The sequence below is a fragment of the Amphiura filiformis genome, chromosome 6 (genome assembly GCF_039555335.1).
Source record: "Amphiura filiformis chromosome 6, Afil_fr2py, whole genome shotgun sequence".
NCBI lineage: Eukaryota > Metazoa > Echinodermata > Ophiuroidea > Amphilepidida > Amphiuridae > Amphiura > Amphiura filiformis.
In genome coordinates, this window is record NC_092633.1 from 67,222,103 (window position 1) to 67,244,176 (window position 22,074).

Sequence of the window (22,074 nt, forward strand, 5' to 3'; positions counted from 1 at the left end):
TACCCACACAATGTCTGCACATGTAAAGAATGAAAATTGATCCTAGGAATTTGTATGTATGTCGCATGGGGTTTTTCAGCATATCAACATGCTATGTAACATAACTCACTTATAACATACATGTAGATGAAAATCAATTTTGCCAGATAGCACTTTTTCCAAGATAACGTTTTATGTGCTTGTGTATGTAAGAATGCATACATGTACTTATAAGGTGATAACTCATAGATTTCCCAGATTGTGAAAAGATGTGAAATTGGCAAAGATATGAAATCCCACCATAATTGCCACCTTTTATCCTTATTTCGAATATTGTTTATAGGCCTACAGATTCCTTTCAAACTCTCTTCCTTATCTATTCATGTTTAAATATAGGCCTGTATCTGAAAAAACACCAGTACGTGACAACCTCTCATCTCAAAACATTGACACTTCCTGACATTCTCTCTTTTATTTACATGTATGAAACATGCTGTGCCAACTTTATGTGTTGAACCATGGACCTACTTCACAGGCAACCTTCTCTTGGCTTCCCACCAGGATAGGCTTTGATACACAGAGGTGAACAAACAACCAGAAAAATTATCTGATCAAAACATGCTCATCATTTAATTTAACCATGAAAGTTTGTACAAAGTTTCATTTAGAATATGACACAGAGAGTGTCATCCCTGTCATAGTTGTTGTTGTTCCAAGTTGTTATCTAGTTACTAGACATTGGGTCAGATAGAGGCCAAACTCCTAGCGCTCCTAGAAACAACCTGCGCTTTTCCCAGCACGCTATTCTCATCAGCACTGTGTGTTGTCTCCTGTGTACCAGGTGGTACTAGACTGCATGTAGAATATATTGGTCCAAAACAAACAACCAAGTGATGTGACGAAAAGGCTTGTATTTTGTTACTTTTACCAGAATTACATGTGTCAGCTAACATAGCTAATGAGGCAGAGAGATTTCCATTATACATGTGTAATTGTGTATGGGTCAACAAAATTGTCAAACTCTGTTCTAATTTGGTACCTAAATCCACATTCTTAAATGTCAGAATATAAGCAGAAATGGGTAATAATATAAATGTTTTTGCATGGACCACATCCATCACGTTTGAGAGCATTTTACAACTTGTTCCTCATATTATTTAGTCTGGTGACTATGAATTATGATGTTCATAAAATCACAAATCATAAGTCAAAGAGTGTCAACAAGAACAGCAAACAATGGAAATGTCATTCACATTATTAAATTTATGTTCCATTGCCATGGCAACATGTGTAATTCAAGTTAATACTGCATGCAACATTATCAGTCCCTCTCTCTCTCCCTCTCTCCATGCACACATTAGAATTGATACAAATGCGATAAATACACAGGTGGAAAAGGTGCAACACAAATGTTTTTTAATGGGGGTTTTAATGTTGCTTTTGATGCAGAATTAACAACATTTTAGCGAAGTCAGTTAGGCAAGTGGGATTGCAGGAGCTATATTTGTCCAGTTTTAGATATTTAATTGAAAAAAATGCAGTGTACTTCTTAATATTAATTACGGTAATACATTTATCTTATAGGAAATTTGCCATTTATCCCCATTCCAGAAAAATACAGAACTAATTTTTTTGGATTAAAAAAATAGTATCCTGTTTTGCCAAATGAAACATAGCTAAAAATTCTAATCATTCATTTAGTCCTAACTGGGGATAAAAGAAAAAGTTCATTATTTTACTAATTTCTTGAAAAAAGAGCCAAAAACATGCATTTCGGCATGTTTTCTGACAATCGAGTCACAATTGTGCTCTAATTTTCACTTTTTTTGTGTTACTTTAATAAATGGTTGGTTCTAAAAATGAGACAGTCTTTTCCAAAGATTAGAATGCATAAACTGAAATTAGTCTTGGTACAAGTCTTTGGGCTTGATTGTCACAGCATACGAAAAACACCCTAAAAATGCATGTTTTTGGCCCTATTTCCAACAATTGGCTAAACATTAAAATTTGACTTTTCAGAAATGACACCCCTTAATTCCTTGTGTTGTGTTGTGTTGTACAACTTTATTTGTCTAAATATTTGCATGCATGTTAGCCTTATTTTGTTTGCTTTTACATAGCGTTTGTGTAAAGGAGGTCACACACAGGGTTTGATGTAATTTGTAGGGTATTACAAATGGCCAGACATATGAACACACAGTCAGTTACAAAACATTTTATATTTTATTTATCAAAGCAAAATAAAATATCAAAGCACTATAAATTTCTAAATTTCAATTTTTTTGTTATTATTCATTTTACTGCTTCAGCTTGAGCAGACATGCCAATCATAAGGACTCCCACCTAATAGTATGCACTGGGACAGACACAGGTAAACACCTTACTCTTTTTGAAACTGACTGTAATTAGATGTATGGCTCATTGTTCATAGGACCAAAAGCATAATGGCTCATCTGATGGACCGAGTATTCTCATGGTTCATTAAGGGAACAAACCAAAAGATCGATGACGTCCTATAAACGTAACTAGTTTCGTTTCTCAGCCGACCCCCTCCCTCCCTGCCAGAAACGTAATAACGAAATGTTGAAAATTTTGACATAATAATAATAATGACACGTTCTTCGGACCGATGTTTTTGTACAAACGTAATCGAGTATTTTTACCCCCTCCCCCCTAAACGAAACTAGTTTTGTTTATAGGACGTCATCGATCTTTTGGTTTGTTCCCTAACCTGATTGCAGTACCATAACAGAGAGCATTATAAGTCTGAATTTAATCCTTTTTTATGTTACCAATTACATTCAGTGTTTTATTAAGATCAGAGGCTCCGGAAGATTTTTAATATTGGGGTGGGGGGGCATCAATATGAGGTCCCCTTCGAGGCATGAAACACTGAGGGGTGGGTGCGGGAGGGGGTATGAATTGTACCTTATATTAAATGAATTGTACCTTAAAATTCTGAATGTTACCTTAAAATTATGTATTTTACCCTAAAATTATGCATTTTACCCTACAATTCTGAATTTTACCTTTTTTTATATTAGGGGGAACTAGGTACTTGCCCCCCCTGGTTCCGGAACCACTGAAGATTGTTGAAAAGAAATTAACAATGTTGAACAGCTAATTTGTTTGGAATACTCACCATGATTTCTTCAACCTATCATCACTCTCATCAGTTTCCTGAAAACGTACAAAAGAAAAATGTTTTGTCATATTTAGTGTGTTGATTTTACAAGCTTGTCATTTTATTCTTGAGTGAAGCATGCCGTAGGCTTCTTGAAAAGCCTAACCCTAAGCGTGCTTAATACTACAAAATAGTAGGGGCCTACTCTACAAAGCAACTTCATTTGATATGTCTGCATTCACATTTTATTCTATTCCTTGCTGTTTCTGCTGTATTCGGGTATGCACTGACTACCATCATAAAGGTGTTTCTAGTTGCACTGATTGTAATTTCTAAAGTACACATCATTAATTTACATATTTATTTTTTTAAGCGTTAGAAAATGTAAAAAAGAGAAATGCAGACGTACAAATGTAACATTGACACCATGACATTTTTTATCATCTTTTTGCTAAAATAATTATAACTTCCATAATTTAAAACTTTCTAATGTAAAACACTTGCACACCCTTTATGAATGTCACATTAACAAAATAAATCAAATGTAACTTTTGATACTTTTAATGATAATAGGTAAATGACCTGAATATGCCACAAGTTATTAACACTATTTTATTCAGGAAATACAAAAATACATGAAATAATGTTATATAATAAATAGGATAATAAAAATAAAGAAATACCATAGAATTATACAATGTAGAGGTTAAATATTGACTTCAATAATCTACACAAAAATTCACAACAATACGCACAAGCATGTTGGAATGCAGTTGAACAGGTCTCACTGACTGAACAATAACAATAAAGTGGTCAGTACCTGAATTGTATATTTTTTTGCATTGGAATTAAGAATTTATATCATTTGTGAAATTCCAGAGGCGAGCTGCATCATTTGCACATTACAACATATTGTGTACATTTGTAACAAAATTTCTTGTTCAAGTTGTATGAAAACAATTTGGAACTTTGAATTTTGCACTAGATACAGCTACAGACAATACAGTGTGTTGAATATAAAGACAAGACATCTATACTAATAAAATCGTAAGCTCTGTCTGTCCGTCTGTCCGGCAATGCGTTTCGCCGCGCTTCGACGCATCACTCCGATATGGGGTAGTTTGAAAGGTCATCGGAGGTCAAGGTCAAAGGTCAAAATTTCAACTTTGTCCGATCGGGCCCAAACTTGGTAGGTGGAATCCTTGATACGAGGCGAGTATATGCCCGAAATAAAATTGAGGTCAACCGAGGTCAAAGGTCATTACGGAGGGGTCAAATGTCAAACTTTGTCCGATCGGGCGCAAACTTGGTGGGTGGAATCCTTGATACAAGGGGAATATATGCCCGAAATAAAATTGAGGTCAACCGAGGTCAAAGGTCATTACGGAGGGGTCATATTTCAAACTTTGTCCGATCGGGCTCAAACTTGGTGGGTGGAATCCTTGATGCGAGGGGAATATATGCCCGAAATGAAATTGAGGTCAACCGAGGTCAAAGGTCATTATGGAGGGGTTAAATTTCAAACTTTGTCCGATGGGGCCCAAACTTGGTAGGTGGAATCCTTGATACGAGGCGAGTATATGCCCGAAATAAAATTGAGGTCAACCGAGGTCAAAGGTCATTACGGAGGGGTCAAATGTCAAACTTTGTCCGATCGGGCTCAAACTTGGTGGGTGGAATCCTTGCTACGAGGGGAATATATGCGCAAAATACCATTGAGGTCAACCGAGGTCAAAGGTCATTACGGAGGGGTCAAATTTCAAACTTTGTCCGATCGGGCACAGACTTGGTGGGTGGAGTCCTTGCTACGAGGGCTTAAACATGGTATAACAAATTCTCAATATGACAGGAACAGGAAGATTTCACCACTCCCTGTGAGGACTGCAATGTCTTCCCAGCATTCATAGCTGAAAATGATTTCTAAATTTCAAATGGATGTATCAAATAAAACTGAGGTCATCAAAGGTCAAAGGGATCAAGCCAAGGTCATTTAGGGTCAGAGGTCATATGGGTTCAGTGGGGGGTCAAACAGCATCACTATCTGATGCTGGTGGTGCTCTCACGTACAGCTACAGTGCCCTCACAGCCGCAGGTACTCTAGTGTTGTAAAAAGATTTGCGTAATGGTGCATGCCTTGAGGCGAGGTGATTTTCACATACACATGAAGAATTCCCTTTTCTGCAAATCCCCAGAAGAATTAAGGATCTGTGCCTTTATATTTGCTGGTGAGAATTTCGGTATTAAGGGAACCATATATGCGCCATTCCGCGAATCTTTAGGGTAGAGCCAAACAGAGAAATAAGCACAAACAGCCCCACTAGATGTACATGTAACACAGGCGTTGTAATTGTATCCTAAAGTTGTAGAAGCATTAATAATGAAGTAAAACAGTCAATTTAAGAAAGAAATTTATCAACAATGGCAAAAAATGAAAAATTGATTTATCAATGATTTTTGAAACAAATCATGTGATTTAAATCAACATAACCAAGCAACCCTGACTTGTCCAAATCAAATCCTGATAATTGCTGAGCATTTGCATGCTGCATCAAACATGAGAGTTTATTCGGGGAACACATTGAAAACACCAGCAATCATACATGTAGTACATGTAGACATTCCCCATACTATTCAGTTCTGTACTATTCTCAACTGTGGACAGGGGTAGACACACCTGTGTGCATTTGCCTTAATCGGTATCATTCCAAGTGTGGACTAATTTTTTGTAAACATGGTAACCTACACATGGATGTCCACATTTCCTGTGCGTCTAAAATACTAAACTGATTTCCCGTACAAGTTTTTAACTTACAAAATATATACACCATAATTATTTGGTTGATTTTTTAAATAACAACGGTAGTGGATTCTTTTTCACTTGGCAAGATCACCTGATAGTGAAATTGAAGTCGCACAAACACCAACCACCAGGTGAGATGGACATCAATTGTCCCATACCATAGATCTAGGATCTGTGCCCATACTTTAGCACTTTATTTTAGACTAAAGCTACAGATTTCACAAGGCACAAAGGGCAGTGAACTTGACTGCCATTAATACTATAGTTTAGATCTCTATCTGGTTGGCAGAATACATTTGGAACCAGCCAAGGGCAACTTGATGAATAATTATTTTCAGATCTGTCACAGATAGCATTGAAGTAAACAGAATAATTAAAATGAACAAGTAATTTTGCTTGCCCCTTTTGCCATATTCAAAATCAGGCCCGTACGCAGGGGGGGGTGTGGGGGTGCGACCGCACCTCCCCAAATTTGCAAAAGTATACAAAAAGTCCCAAAATTTAAGAATTTTAGCGTGGCAGTAAAAAAATCAGGTTTTTAATGGTTTTTGGTCAAAAAGTCCAAATTTGGGGTATAAGTCCACTTTTCACAAAATCGCCCCCCTCCTTGGGAAAAAAGTCCACTTTTTCAAAATCAGCCCCCCCCCCCCCAAAAAAAATCCTGCGTACGGGCCTGTTCAAAATGTTTTACTATCATATCTATTGAAGAAGAAAGAAAACAAAAACTATCCTTCTAACATCTTTTTATATCATAGACCTTTCTTCCAGGGTATGATTATTTCAAACATTACACAGAAACAAACCCCAACAGTACAGTAAATGTAAGTGAAATGGGCCCTGGGGAAAATGCTGCAAGAAATAACAAACTGCATCAGGACTGCAAACTTTTGGCTCCCACAAATATTCACAAGGCAAACAATGATATCAAATGAAGTGTTCATCATGCTGTGGCGGCGCCATGGTTTTTTCGGGGCACTGCTAGGGAAAAGTGAATTTCAGGGGGGCAGAGTGAATTTCATGGGGGGAAAGTAAACAAATTGTGCATAAAATTGCCTTAAAAAGTGGACATTTTCATAATTTTGGGTTTTTACTTGGGGGGGGGGGCAACAGTTCTGACTGGGGGGAATTTCCCCCATGCCCCCGCCACTGTGTTAATGCAATAATAGTGCACATCTGCTGATATGCTCATACATTTTCAATTGAGGTGATAACTGATATGCCTGTCAATATGCCCCCCTTTTAAAGTTGAATATACCCGATGACCCCCTTTTAAAAAAGGTCATACATGTACCCGATGACCCCCCTTTTTTAGGTGTGGCTACCCAATAACCCTTTTTTTCTTGAATTGTAGCATCAAAATGCCACAAAATAATATATCAATTTATATTTTCTTTGTATCTTATTGTTTTTATCAATAATCAATCAAGTTAATGAGCTAAAATGACTGGAGAAGCTCATTAACATATAATTTTTGCAAATATTTTGCTAAAAATCCATGTTCAGGGTACTTTTATTTTGCATATTTTGGCCTTGAAACTTGGACAAAGTGTTTCTAATAATTATGTTCTAATGTATTATATGAAGCCACCCCTAATTTGCAAATGTGCATAATTAATTAGCATTTATGCAAATTAGCTCATTAATTATGCAAATATGCAAATTAGAGGGCGTACTTAGCCTTAGTGCGCAAAAATTTTGAGTCTCCATCTCCATTGATCTCCACTTTCCAGCCCTTAATTTATAACCCCTCTTTTGGGTTTAAAAAATTCCCTATTTTTGGCATACAAATTCTATGACCCCCAGTATATTCATGACCCCTCCACCCCCCTATTCAGAAGAAAATGACAGCCCCCTTGAAAGGATATTCATTATGACTTTTCACACATGGTAATTTGAAAAGCAACTGGATAAAAATGTTCACAATTTTTCCAATCTCCATCTGAAATCAAATACAGTTTTTGATATCCTTACAGTTTATACAATTTAAAACAGGCAGGAAGGAAAAAAGGTCACAGTCCTTTTGTATTTCATTTTTCCTGATGATCAGATATCTTTTATAAAACACATCAATGCTTTCCCAGGTACCTATATGTACCACCTAGCCTAGCTCTATAGAGTTAGATCACATGCAGCATATAGAACAAATATGTTACATGTTGGTGAATTGATTTCAAATTAGCGCAAGGTAGAATGAAAATTATGAATATTTTATTTTGAAATCAACACCAAAATTATCACAGATGGAAAATATCATATTTGTAATTAATTTTCCTGTAGGATGATATAAATTTATAAGAGAAGATATTCACTTTGTTGACAAGTGGTTTGTTTTGCATCATGTGACAGCACCACATATGATTGGTAGAGAAAGCGAAACCCATACCTCAATCACTGACAGCCGACATTTAATAGTTATTTCCTTACAACTTGCATAAAATTCATACTGTTGGTGGTTTGCATTTAACCTGATTTTGAGCAATTGTAATTTTTTCATTTTACAAGTTTACCATGTATGAATACATGGAAAACACATTTAAATTTCATGCCTCATAATAATACATCGGCTTATATTGGTGTAAAAATATTACAGTGTGAAAATTTCTGTCCCTTCCAGTACTCCACAGCTCTTGATTAAAAGCCGTCTACGCAATTCATTTCAAGTCAATGAATGATATGGATGAAAATGGCCGAGGGTAAATACCAACTCCTATTATGCACGTATGAGCTGTATTGACATCATAAAAATGTCATCAAAAATGCCTATGTAATTACAAAACCACACAAGTTTATTTATTACTTGATGAAGCATAAAACAAACATGTTCGAATGATACAGAACAAACATATTTAATATTGATCTTGCAATATAGTCAAGACGTATAAAGGGAAATCATGTGAGCTTTTTGTAATTAAGGTCCAGAATCATAAACTGACTTCAAAAAAATATGAAAAACTTTTGTGACAAAATGCTCCACCCGGGGGCTCCACAGGGGTTAAAACCAAAAAAAAAAAAAAAAAAAACACCACACTCTAATTTTCATCAAAATGATCTCTAAATCTAAATGAATGATTTTTGATAGCAATTCAAGTAAATTAATACTAATTAAAATCATCTAGGGTGTCTTGTTACATACAACCGGTTAATCAGACCCTAAAAGGCATGAATTTCAGTTAAATGTGTGGCCTGGTTCCTAATATCTTTTTATGAAATATTTAAAGTTCTAGCTGTTGCTAGAACTAAGAAGCATGTACTACAAAATCCTGTACATGTGCTGATTTAAAAATGCAATTTCATATAGAGTTTCAGGGTCTAAAATATATGAATTTGCTCTGTTTTCAAAAATATCATAATTTTGTCCAAATTTTGACCAATATCCGCAAATTTAAAGGAATATCTTCAGGTTGTTTATATTCTTAAACAAACACACATCTATTTCCCGTATTTTTTACGTCCTCTCATAGCATGTCTGCGGACGTGTTCACCCGTTATCATAACTCTGTACCCGTGACCAACGTCCATGTATCATTATACCGGTAATCATTTTGTCCTCCTTTATTTTTCCTTTCTATATTATCATGTCCACTGGTCTCTGATGTGTGGCTCAGCGCTGGCCTCTGATGTGCGCCGCTTACGTGCACAATGATGTTGGACACATTACGCACGCAGCGCTGACGCGCTGTCAGTTAGATATGGTACGTGTTTGATCGGCACCCAGTTTTATAACCAAACAGTCCGGTTCAACCATATTTTCACAGATTTTGAGGCCAATTCTTGACCGTTTTCAACCAAATAAACTTCCTTGCCATCTCGGTATATTCCTCGACCTCCCGTATGAATTTGGTGACATTTGGATCGAAACTGACGGAGCCTTTAAATTACATGCATTGCATAGATACAACATTTCCCTATTTATAGTAAGATCAATCAAAACAGTATTTTCAGGCAGCCCTGCCTAGCATCCTGTATTCCTGGCCTAGATAACATGATCCGATTCCCAACCAAATGGTACAAACCAAGCACACTGGTCAATAAAACTGAAACCAACCAATTTGTGACACATTGTGCACATATAACCCAAATGAAAACACGACTGGCTGAGTGTTTTGCTGGCGTTGTTTGTTGTAGTGGATCAAAGCAAATACTCTACATAAGATTATATCTCATGTATTTACACAGTCTTTGCTTGTAAAGACAATTTTATGATAGCAACTAATGATCGTGTACATGGTAATGGTACTCAAGCATCCAGAAAGGGTTGCCAGCATCAGAATGTTTAAATAAATTGTTTCCAATGACCTAGAACTACCGTAAAGATTCGCCTAATGGCGCATGGGCTACTTTGACATTAGGCACAACCATACAAATCCCACTAGCAAATAAAGACACATACCCTTAACTCTTGTAGGAAGGTGGGAGCTCTTTATTTGTACCGGTACATGAAATTTACCCCAAAGCAAAGGAGCATGTGTGCCATTAGTCAAATCTTATACTGCTTGTCACAACTCCAGATTGGTAGTGAGGGAAAATGTGTGAGAGAGCATTCCAAGCAATAGACCTTTTCAACAGGACAGCAGGGGGGTGCAACGCACCTCCCTACATTTGGAAAAGTATACAAAAAGTATACGAGAGGTCTGGGGTTCAAGTCCCCGCACATGCAGGTATGTCCGGAGTTTTTTCTCTGGTATATCTGCCTATGCATGTTATGTTTCCATTTGTAAATTCATGTTTAAATGTACTAGTGTGCGATGCGTAATTCTTCTTTCCCCTATATATATTGATATATTAAGAATAACGATTTAATAAGCATCATTAATTTGATCTCGTGCGCTAGTTGTAATGTTTAAATGTTTCCATGTTCCAGTGTATGATGCGTAAGCCTCTTCCTCTGTTTGTATGATTATATTAGGCTGGCGGGTAAGCATCATTTTTTGATCTCGTACACTGGTATGTAATGTGTTGTTTGTACTGTTCAGTGTTCACCCTTGACTGCTCATATCCATAAGTACCAGACTTGAGTCCTGTTTATCAGGGACAGTCTGTGTAGCTCAGTGGTAGAGCGCTTGCCCGACAAGCGAGAGGTCTGGGGTTCAAGTCCCCGCACAGGCAGGTATGTCCGGAATTTTTCTCTGGTATATCTGCCTATGCATGTTATGTTTCCATTTGTAAATTCATGTTTGGAAATGTTCTAGTGTGCGATGCGTAATTCTTCTTTCCCCTGTATACAAAAAGTCCCAAAATTTCAGAATTTGCAAGCATAGCGAGCAAATAAATCAGGTTTTTTTGGACAAAAAAGGTACAAATTTTGGGAAGAAAGTCCACTTTTCACAAAATTGCACCCCCCTTGGAAAAAAAGTTCAAAGTCCCCCAAATGAAATCCTGCGTACAGGCCTGCTTTTCCCCATGACTTAATATCGATATTGAGTCTTGGATGTAAACAAACTATGTGCATTCCCCACATGCTCGCAATGTGAAAAATACCAAAAAGTATAGAAAATAGGCCGTTTTTAGCGGATAATGGGCGAAAATAGTGTAAAATACCATTTTTTTCGCGTTACGCGCGCACATCATCCCAATAAGGCCCTTTTCGGGAAGCTCGAAGACATACAGTCTCTACAACTGCAATTTTTTTTGTCTGTGCCCCCAAAATTTTATTTTGCCCCCCCCCCCTGACCAAGAAAGCTGGCTACGCCCCTGCAGCAAGCATTGCAGTATAGCTGCATGCTCCATAGCAAATGTATACAAAATATAAACAAGAGCCTCATAGATATTGAGAGCTATGGATAGTTTTGCAATACTTAATAGGGGTCATATTTTTGCAAACAAAAGTCTTAACCTCCCCTGATTTAAGCCAGTTATTGAAAGTTGGAAGCACTTGAGGGACTTTGTGTACGGTACATTTTCTATGGCACATACAGTTCTATTAAAATGGTACCGCAAACATTGGCGTACGCAGGGGGGGTGTTACGTGTGTGAAACACCCCCCTTGGGTTTGTCCAAAAAATAAAAATGGGGGGAGAAAAGGCAAAGAAAGAGAGGGGGAGAGAGGGAGGGAGAGAAAGAGAGGGGGAGGGGGAGGGGGGAGAGGAGAGGAGGGAGATGAGCATGGCATAGGGGACATAATATCAAAATAATTATCATAGGCCTATAGATGTCTTAACTACCCCCACTCAAATTTTCTCTCCCCTTATATACCCGGTATTGACTGACCCGCAACGTACGTAAATATGTCGATTAATGTTAACACCCCTCCCACACACGCCCACACCCCCCATTTAATTGTTAATTGACATGGATATAGGGCCTACATGTTAACACCAACACCTCTCCATATCGTCACACCCCTACCCGGCAACGTCACGTAATCACGTAAAGGTTTTAATTGTGCAAATTGAGTTCGGGCCCTTTTTTCTGTTTGAAGCAATGATTTAAATAGTGTAAAAATTATGCACCAAATGGCTTCAATTGGACCTTCATTTTGCAAAATTTTCCAACTTCTGCAGGAGGGAAAACTCTTGTCCACGAAAGGCTTCATGGACCGTTATTTCACCAATTTTCGGCTTTTTCAAACTAAAATTTTACACACTACGGTGCCAAAATGGTCCGCCAAATCGCCTCAATTAGGTCTTCATTTTGAAAAGTTTCTTAATTCTGAAAGGGGGGACATTCTGTGTAGTGGATAAACAAGTAGCCATTTTGACTTCTGCTTTCGACATTTACCAATTTGTAACACAATTTATATATAGGCCTACAACTTTAAGTAAGACGAAAGGCTTCATGAATTTTCGGCTTTTTCAAACTAAATTTGTACACACTAATCATGCTAATAGTGCCAAAATGGTCCACCAAATCGCTTCAATGAGGTCTTCATTTTGCAAAAGTTTCTTAATTCTCAGGGGGGCACATCCCCCTCAGACACCCCCTGTGTAGTGGATAAACAAATAGCCATTTTGGCTTCTGCTTTCGACATTTACCAATTTGTGTTTAACACAATAGGCCTACAACTGTAGGGAAAACTTGTTCACGAAAGGCTACATGGACCATCATTTCACAAATTTTCGGCTTTTTCAAATTAAAATTTTACACACTAATAGTGCCAAAATTGTCCACCAAATCGCTTCAATTAGGTCTTCATTTTGCAAAAGTTTCTAAATTCTGAGAGGGCCACATCCCCCTCAGACACCCCCCTGCGTCGCGCAAGCGCGACGGGATGACCGCTAGGAGGTCATTTCTTTATTTTGATCGTTTTTTTTTATCGTCACCCCCCCCTTCAGAGATTCCTGCGTACGCGCATGACCGCAAAGCATAATGGGATACTCCCTTCAGCTGCTGTGATTCCACACACATAGCACACTATAATGTGTACAAACATCCATATCAAAATGATGCACTTGTCGGCTGATACATGTGTCCTTGTTTACCGTATTTAGAGGAATAAATAACATATGGTACCGTAGAATGGGGTGAATAGGGACAGTTTTGGCACTCTCTAGATTGTAGTTTTTTTCCTGTAGCCCCATGAGCCAAACTTTTGAGGGCATATTATGTCCACCCATGATGCCTTTAATCCAACATTATAAAAAATTTAATATATCGCTCATTCTACAAAATCCGGTGCCAATAGCCCTTTTTCCATTCTTTGGTCCACAAATAGGGGAGATTGGGGTTAGTTGAAACATTTTTCACAAAATCGTCTTTTTAACGCAAACCGATTACTTTCAAGAAACACTAACCATATCAGTATAAACATATACATACATGCTACAAATACAGCCTTAAACTTTATTGGACCTGCTTATGATTATTCATATAATCCAATTTGAAAATTTGAAAAAAGTGTTTCAACTAACCCCACCCCTGGGGTAAGTTGAAACATAGGGTGGGGTTAGTTGAAACACGACTTGTAAAAATTTCAAAATAATTATTATTGTGTTGTTAGGGTTATACTTCCCTTGAAGGCACCCTTTAACATACAATCAGTGTGAAAAAATGAATAAATAAATATGTGGAGTGCGGGTCAATACTTTGGACACAAGGTGACGAGTGTCACCATAGACCAAAATATGAGAAGCCTAAAATATTATAAAATGTACTTTCTGTATGCACTTTTTGCTTGTATTATTGCTTTTTAACCATATTAAAGCAATATTGAAGAAATGGTAAACATGTTACAAATTTGTAAAAAGTCAAATTTTTAACCATATTTTTCTATGCGATTTTCACGTTTCAACTAACCCCACCTCAAAAGTTTCAACTAACCCCGATGCCTATTTTTACATTTCAAAGTTCATTACACAAAATAAGAAATACAATAAAACTTTTATTTAACATTATTCTGGGACTTACTACTAGTGCTTATGATACTCAAAAAATAATGCCCTGAATCTTCAAACAACATGGAGATAACGCATCTTTTCTGAGGGGTATTAAAATTAGTCAGTAAGTCAAAAAACAGATATTCCTTTCCCAAGCCAACACTGGTGGGGCACCAGTGCTGTTGCTAATTTGGTGGATGACCCTTACTAATACCTATTACTAGGTGCCAGTATTTTACCAAATTAATTTTTTGTGTCAGAAAAAAATACAATGTTTCAACTTACCCCGCGTTCCAACTAACCCCAATCTCCCCTACTTTGTCGAGCATTTAGGGCATCAAATATGTTGTTTTTCTGGTAGAACTAAACGAGATCTACACGGACATATATAGTTGTCCATACTTTAAATGCTTTCTTCAGCCTGATTAACCCTTGCAAAGGCTCGAAAATCGCTAAAATTGCGTTTCCACTGCTCAAGTGTCAAATCTGATCCTTAATATTTTCTTTGAATAAATGCGATATCTTTACATATTTGTTGTTTTTTATTTTGATACGGCGTCATCATATTGCATATCAACATTATTTTTTAGTGATTAAAACGTCTTTGTGTAATTCTAAAATAAATTGCACTTTCCACGAAAACGCTGTGAGCTACGTTACCATTTTTTAACACACGTTATTGGAAAGACGTAAAACAGAGGTATCAATGTAGTTTACGGTTTTTGAAAGGAAACACTCATAGGTTTTTAAAAATAACAGTAAAAATCGTGATGCTGTAGCATTTTTGGCATAGAAATGTTGTAAACATTGAAATTTCGACCGACCATGTTAAGATTGGTGAGCTACGTTACCAGAATTCCATAGTATGCACTTGTATAACAAATGCACTTGTATAACAAGTACTTCCTAATAATATGTGATAGGTACCAGTGATCGAACCCCATTTATATTAGAATTAACCGACATAACATTCTAACGTTCGCAAATCACATCAAAAACATTAAAAACCCGTGAACTACGTTACTGTGAGCTACGTTACGCACTCATTTATGCATCTTCAAAACTTCTATGAAATGGTAAAATCGGTGTTACATTTCACTCAAGTGATCTTTCGTTTGCTTTTTATGACCTTGGATTAAGTAAAACCAGCCCATTTTGTAGCCGGTAACGTAGCTCACATTACATTGAGTTTTAGTGTTAAAAAACATCATGAAGTCCTGAAAGAAAAATATACAAGTGGTGTTGACAATCTTTTACATCTGAAAGTAGTGATACATTTGCTCTTAAAAAACACAAAAAGCAGGTCTTTTTGAACAACTTTATTTTTTTCAATTTTTACAGTGGATTGGCACCGGATTTTGTAGAATGAGCGATATATGGGGGTATATATTTTTTAAATAAAATTTTGGTGAAGGAAAGTACAACTTTGAAGGAGTGTATGCATTTTTACCCCCACATGGAGGGTAAAGGGACACCAAGTGAGTTTTAAAAACAATAGAAACATGTCAGGGTAATTCATACCATCATAACTGATTAAAATCCGATTTCTTGACAACGTTGATCAGGCTCGTCAGTATAAGAAGAGGGGGTAGGATGTGGTGGGGTAAGAGTGGCTGGGGTAGGTTCTGGGTGGTAGGGAAGTAGGTGGGTAGGGTAGGGTGTTGGGGTAGTGGGATCAGGGTGGTAGAGTATGAGAAAAGGTATCATGGTGATAGAGGTAGTGGATAGGGTGATGGTGGTGGAGCAGTGGATAGGGTGGTGGGGTAGGCACCTAGGTTTCATTATCATTGAGGTATAGGACTTTTTATTTTTTCGGAGAAGAGCAGGTAGGGTAACTACCGTGATTCGTCCGAGTATAGTCCCACGTTCGAGTATAATCCCACCCCCATTTTTGAAAAATTTCAGAAATTGTAAAAATTTTTGGAGTTTCCTGGACCTAGACCTAGATGCTAGGATCATTCATGGTTGACCTAAAAAAAAAAAAAAAAAAATTAAAAGATATTTTGTATTTTAATATGAAAATTGATAATTTGTATTCATGTCATACTCTATTAATGATTTCAAAATGCATTGAATTTGAATGCATTTTGAAATCATTAATAGAGTATGACATGAAAACAAAGTATCAATTTTCCTATTAAAAATACAAAATATCTTGAAATTTTTTTTTTTTTTTTTTTTTTTTTAGGTCAACCATGAATGATCCTAGCATCTAGGTCCAGGTCCAGGGACACTCAAAACCGGAAAAAATAAACTTAAAAAAAAAAAAAAAAAAAGTTTTTTTTGTTTGTTGAAATTGAGTATAATCCCACCCCCAATTGTGAAAAATGTTCACATAAAAAACGGGTGGGACTATACTCGGACCAATACGGTACTTGATTATATTTCTACATGTTCATACTACATACTCTGAAAATTTGCGCGAGGCCGTTTTTTTAAAATCACATTTTTGTTCCTAAAATGGGGGTTATAGCGCCCTCAATGGGCACTCTCTCCATAGGGCTACATGTAAAGACCAGTTATAGACAAATGGCCCTAAAATAAAATGGCCTCGTTCATTTTTCCTCAAATTTTGCATATGATGTAGATTTAACATCTGGAATGTAATGCAAGTGGTGTCGTTGCAGCTCTTCTAAATTCATTTTTAAAATGTCCGCCCCAGACCAAGGTTTAGGGGATAGGGTGCTGGGGTAGATGGGTGGGGTAGGATGGTGGAGTGCTGGGGGTAGGGTGTGGGGTAGTGAATTCTGACAGTGGCATGATAGTACTATTAGGGATGGATGAGGGTGGTAGCCTGGGTAGGGTGGTGTGGTAGTGGGGTAGGGTAGTGGGGATGAGCTAGGTTTAGTGAGGCTAGTGGGGTCAGGGTGTGGCATAGTGATTTAAGGGTGGTGGTGGTAGGGTTAAGGTGATGGGGTACGTTTATGAGGGTAGTGGGGAATGGGTGGAGCAGTGTAGGGTGGTATGATAGGGTGTGGTGGGGTATGGGTGGTTGTGGCAAAGGTTTCCCTATTCACCCCGTATTAGGTGACATTTACCTGAAAAATATTTAAAAAATTGTTATAAAAATTCCTTTCAGAATTACTGAATAATCTTTTAGAAAAAGTTGTAGGACCTTACAGGCTAGGTCCTGGTGAATTTCCAGCTCATTTTCTAAAAAAGTGGCCGTGGGAGCAGGAAAGTTTTGACCAATTCTGCTTTTTAGAACCTTTTTAGATAATTTTATTTTGGACACCCTGTATCCTAAATTTATTCTTTCACATCTGCTGAACCATTTTCTAAACATTGTTTGAATGCTCTTTCAATCTGTGGAAATAAAAAAAAATAAGTGTAAAACCAAATGTGAAAAAATGAGATTTCAAAAACTTTTCTCACTTTTGTCCCTATTAGGCCTGGCATTTTCGGGTAATTTTGTACCCGGGTACCCGGCGCGTTTTTCTTTTTTCGGTTTTGTAGTGTCGGTGGACCTAGACCTAAATGCTAGGATCATTCATGGTTGACCTAAAAAAAAATTAAAAAAAAAAAAATTTCAAGATGTTTTGTATTTATAATATGAAAATTGATAATTTGTATTCATGTCATACTCTATTAAGGGCTGGGGTATGAGCGTTTGGACAGTATTTATTTTGGGACATTAGAGCACATCAGACATATGAATTGCATTCAATGAATACGAAGAATGTCATTCTGATATCAAATAATTTTGATTTTTTTGAAATTTAATACACATTTTATGGCAAATCATTAAAAATTGATATTTTTGATATTTAACAGTACTTACTTGAAGTAAACTTTATAAATCTGATGATTTATACTTAAAGTGTATGTAGGTGGGATGAAAAGTCGCTGATCAATTGAAAATTTTGACCTTTTGTATTGAAGATATGGATTTTTTTCCCAAAACACCAAAAAAAAAATTAGGTCTTTTTGGGAAAAAATCCATATCTTCAATATGAAAGGTCAAAATTTTCAATTGACCGTCGGCTTTTCCTCCCTGCTTACTTTAAGAATATATCATTAGATTTAAATAATTTACTTCGAGGACTGTTATATATCAAAAATTTGAAAAATATCAAATTTTTATAATTTGTCATAAAATTTGTATTAATATTGTGATTTTCAAAAATGAAAATTATTTGATATCAGAAAGACATGCTTCAGTATTCAGAATGCAATTCGATAGGTCCGAGGTGCTCTCATGTCCCACAAAAAATACTGTCGAAACACAATAAACGCTCATTTTAGATCCCTTAATGATTTCAAAATTGAATGCATTTTGAAATCATCAATTTTCATATTAAAAATACAAAACATCTTGAATTTTTTTTTATTTTTTTTTTTAGGTCAACCATGAATGATCCTAGCATTTAGGTCTAGGTCCGGGGGACACTAAAACCGAAAAAATAAAAACTTAAAAAAAAATATAAATTTTTTTTTTTTTCCTTTTTAATTTCGGGTACCCGGGCAATATAATTAAGAAATGCCAGTCATTTTTTACTCTGTTCAAAACGTGACATGTACACCAAATTGGCCTACTTTTAGCGACCCTTAACTCCGAAACAGTTTAGTCAAAGTTAAAAATGCGATGACATTATGTGCATTCTGCTCGTGAGAAAAAATTTCGATATATAAACGGGTCATACTAGGATTTCAATTTTGAGTTTTATTTCAACTGGTGGTGAAGGAAGGTTTTCTTGTTTCAACGATCCAATAGTAGGATACAAGATGTAGGCTAAAAAGGTCTTACACATGCGCGGTGGTGTTCTTGAAATCATCTAGAAACGCTTCATTCGCTGGTATCATTTCAGGACAGGTGGTCTTGGTACGAGTACTACGAGTCTATGTGTACTTGTGTAAGTAATCAAACAAATAAATAAATAACACATAACCGTGGCGCACACAAGGCAGAGGGCACACACCATGCATTATCATGATGAATTACAGTCAACAGCTCATACATGTAGACTAGTCACACTGACACACAGAGTGTGTCAACACAGTCACAGCAGTGCATGCACATAACATTTGACATTGTCATTGATTGAAATTGTAAAGGTACTTACCGAAATGGAGATGGTCGAGCTGGAATTACTCGAACTGGGTGATCTTGACACCGTTACAAGAGCCATTTCCTAGATCTAGAGGTCTCAACAAGACTCCTACCAAGATCTAATATTTTACATGATCAAAATAAACAGGTTTGGTTTGGAACCAGCAGTTCACTTCGTTTGGCCAGCCATCGTCGCAATGAATCAGGAAGTGGGAGGATGAATTGGGATTGCAATATTATAGAAACAATATGAATTACCTATAATATATTATTATTTTATATTTATGGCTTAATTTACATATTTCTCACTTCATTTAATCAATATTATTATAAATAAGTAATAAGCTGTTAATATTCTGTAAAAACATTTTTATCATTCTTAATTGTGGTTTATTGTTGCTAATTATATTCTTTACCATATGCAAAAAACGCTATTTCATCAGCTGATCTTGTTGCCAGTTCAAAAACATGAAAATCACTGAAAATAATTATTTTCTCACCCCAAGAAAAGGGTGGAAACTATTTTTTAACTAGTTGACCTTTTTAGTATAGGAAAAATTACAAGTAGGGCCTACATGTACAGTAAAATAAATAATAAAATGAAAGTCACAGAGTGAAAGAAGTGTATGAAAGTGAAAAAAGGGACAGGAACACGAAAAAAGAGAGAAAAGTATAGGGAGGGGGGAAGCTGGGGGACCGGGGACTAGAGAAAAAACTAAATGCAAAGCAGACTGAAACTTGTTTTTTTTAAAGTTTACTAAAATCACTTTTGCCAAAATCATAAAAATAGTTATATTGGTTTTGAACATTTCAAAATCCCCTCTAAATCATTGCACTGAGAGGGGACGAGCCCGGAAATCACACAGAAGAAGAAGAAAAAGAGCAATAATTGCCTCTAGGCCTACATTTGTCATTTTAGTATGAAAAACACTTATGTTTTGTGTCCAAAAATTGCAAATGTTTTGTACACTTTGCGTGCACTGGCCCATAATAATAGCAAAACACATCTCATTTGGGGCTAAAATGGTCTGAAATAGGCTATGTGACCGTACACTCTAAATTTCAAGGATTTAAAATAAATCTCAAGGGACTGTGATTAGGGACCAATCAAGTGCGAGATTTAAAATTAAATCTTTAAGATTTAAAATTAAATCTTTTAGATTTAAAATTCAAATCTATAAAGATTTATTTTAAGTCTATAATTGATTGGTCCCTAACTACAGTCTTAAGGATTTATTTTAAATCCTTGTAATTTAAGTGTACCTACTGAATGAGCCGTAAATGTCCTCAATTGTATTCTGAGTTACAGTGTAAAATGGGCATGAAGGTCATATTCATAGGTACCTCAATTTGGTGCTACGTGTATCTCATTTAATGAGATAGGCCTACACATAGCACCAAATTGAAATACCTATGAATATGACCTTCATGCCCATTTTACACTGTAACTCAGAATACAATTGAGGACATTTACAACTCATTCGTGGTGTACGGTCACATATTGTAATTTTTTGCATGCTTCGTGCACAAAAAAAAAGTCTTAATAAAACCGGAACATTATGCTCCCGCCCCCCCCCCGACTCCTTTAAATTTTAATGTGTTTTCCACTGTTCAAGTTCATGGCACTCCCGCAGGACTACCCTTTTTTTTTTTTTTCTTTTTTTTTTTTTTTTACATGAGGAAAACTTGAAAAAGAAGTTTCCAAGAGAAATAATAATTCAGGGGAAAAAGTTGAAGGTATAATATAAAATACACAATTTTGTGGAAAAAATTTAAGAAAAGTAATGAAATTTTGTTTAATAATTCTAGAGAAAAAAAGTGTTCATTGGACCAAAAACCTTTTGGTGAGAGTATTAGTGCAATGAAATAAGGGGGGCAGTAATTAATTTTTTGGCACCGGTATACATTAAACTGAAAACGACTGGAATTGCAGAATAAGGCTTAGTTCACATTTAAATCGCTGAGCGACTAGCGATTGATTTTCAACCAATTAAGTAAAGCGCTTTTTCACTGTTTTGGAAAGGGATTGGTCGAAAATCAGTCAATCGGCGCAAGCGAACGAGCATAGAATCGCCCAAGAAAAGGTCATAGCGCGTGCGTGTTACGTACCTTGACAACACTGTGGCAACAGTACGCTTCATCATTATACGTTTAGAGTGAAAGAAGGGCCACAAATTGTGCCTTTTTGATCAGTTTCGGGCAACGTCATTTGGTTTGCATTATGATTATGAAGTAGCTGTTTATTCAACAGGTATAATTATCGTGTTATAACTATAAGAGAAACATGCTTTCACTTTAAATTTTAACAGAATTGTTGTGAATTGAATTTTGAAAAATGGGAAGAAAGGCACATGAAGCATGAAAGTGTACATACTTGTAAGCTTACCTAAAACATAAAATACGTAAGCTTTACAGTACTAAGTTATGGCCATGATAAAGTAATATAATTCTCTGATGAATTCGTGTAACAAACCTGGACGGGTTCAGTCTTCACTGACGATGACCAAGAACCAAGAACCAAGATGTGTATGCATGATGCCTTGATGGTTCCAATTAGGCTAATGAAAGTTGACCCCCAGTTTCCCGTTACATAGTTTTTCATGACTGGGTAGGTGACTGTTTCATTATTCATTATTCATTATTTTCAAACTTTCATTATCGGTGAAAAGTTAATTACGGAATGCTATGTTTTGAGGCCCAAATAAAATAATAAAGTATAGTAATGACCATGCTTCACTCAAATATTTTACCAACTTAGTCTTCAAAACAAGTTTTAATTAAGCACATCTTCTTTGGAATCTTCAAATTA

At 36.3% G+C, this 22,074-nt stretch overlaps 2 protein-coding genes across 4 annotated transcripts in view; one reads left to right on the plus strand and one right to left on the minus strand.

The window, feature by feature from the left end:
• Window positions 1-19,457, minus strand: part of LOC140155883 (uncharacterized) — a 50,700-nt gene extending 31,243 nt beyond the window's left edge. Inside the window, 2 exon segments of the mRNA XM_072178881.1 lie at window positions 3,122-3,159; window positions 19,279-19,457. Of these exon segments, the coding sequence (XP_072034982.1) occupies window positions 3,122-3,159; window positions 19,279-19,344 (104 nt within the window). The 5' untranslated portion in view covers window positions 19,345-19,457.
• A 1,917-nt stretch (window positions 19,458-21,374) lies between these two features.
• Window positions 21,375-22,074, plus strand: part of LOC140155881 (EF-hand calcium-binding domain-containing protein 5-like) — a 59,046-nt gene continuing 58,346 nt past the window's right edge. For all 3 annotated transcript variants that reach the window (XM_072178878.1, XM_072178880.1, XM_072178879.1), the window contains exon 1: window positions 21,375-21,516. The gene's annotated coding sequence lies outside the window, so the exon portion shown is untranslated. The remainder of the gene's footprint in view (window positions 21,517-22,074) is intronic.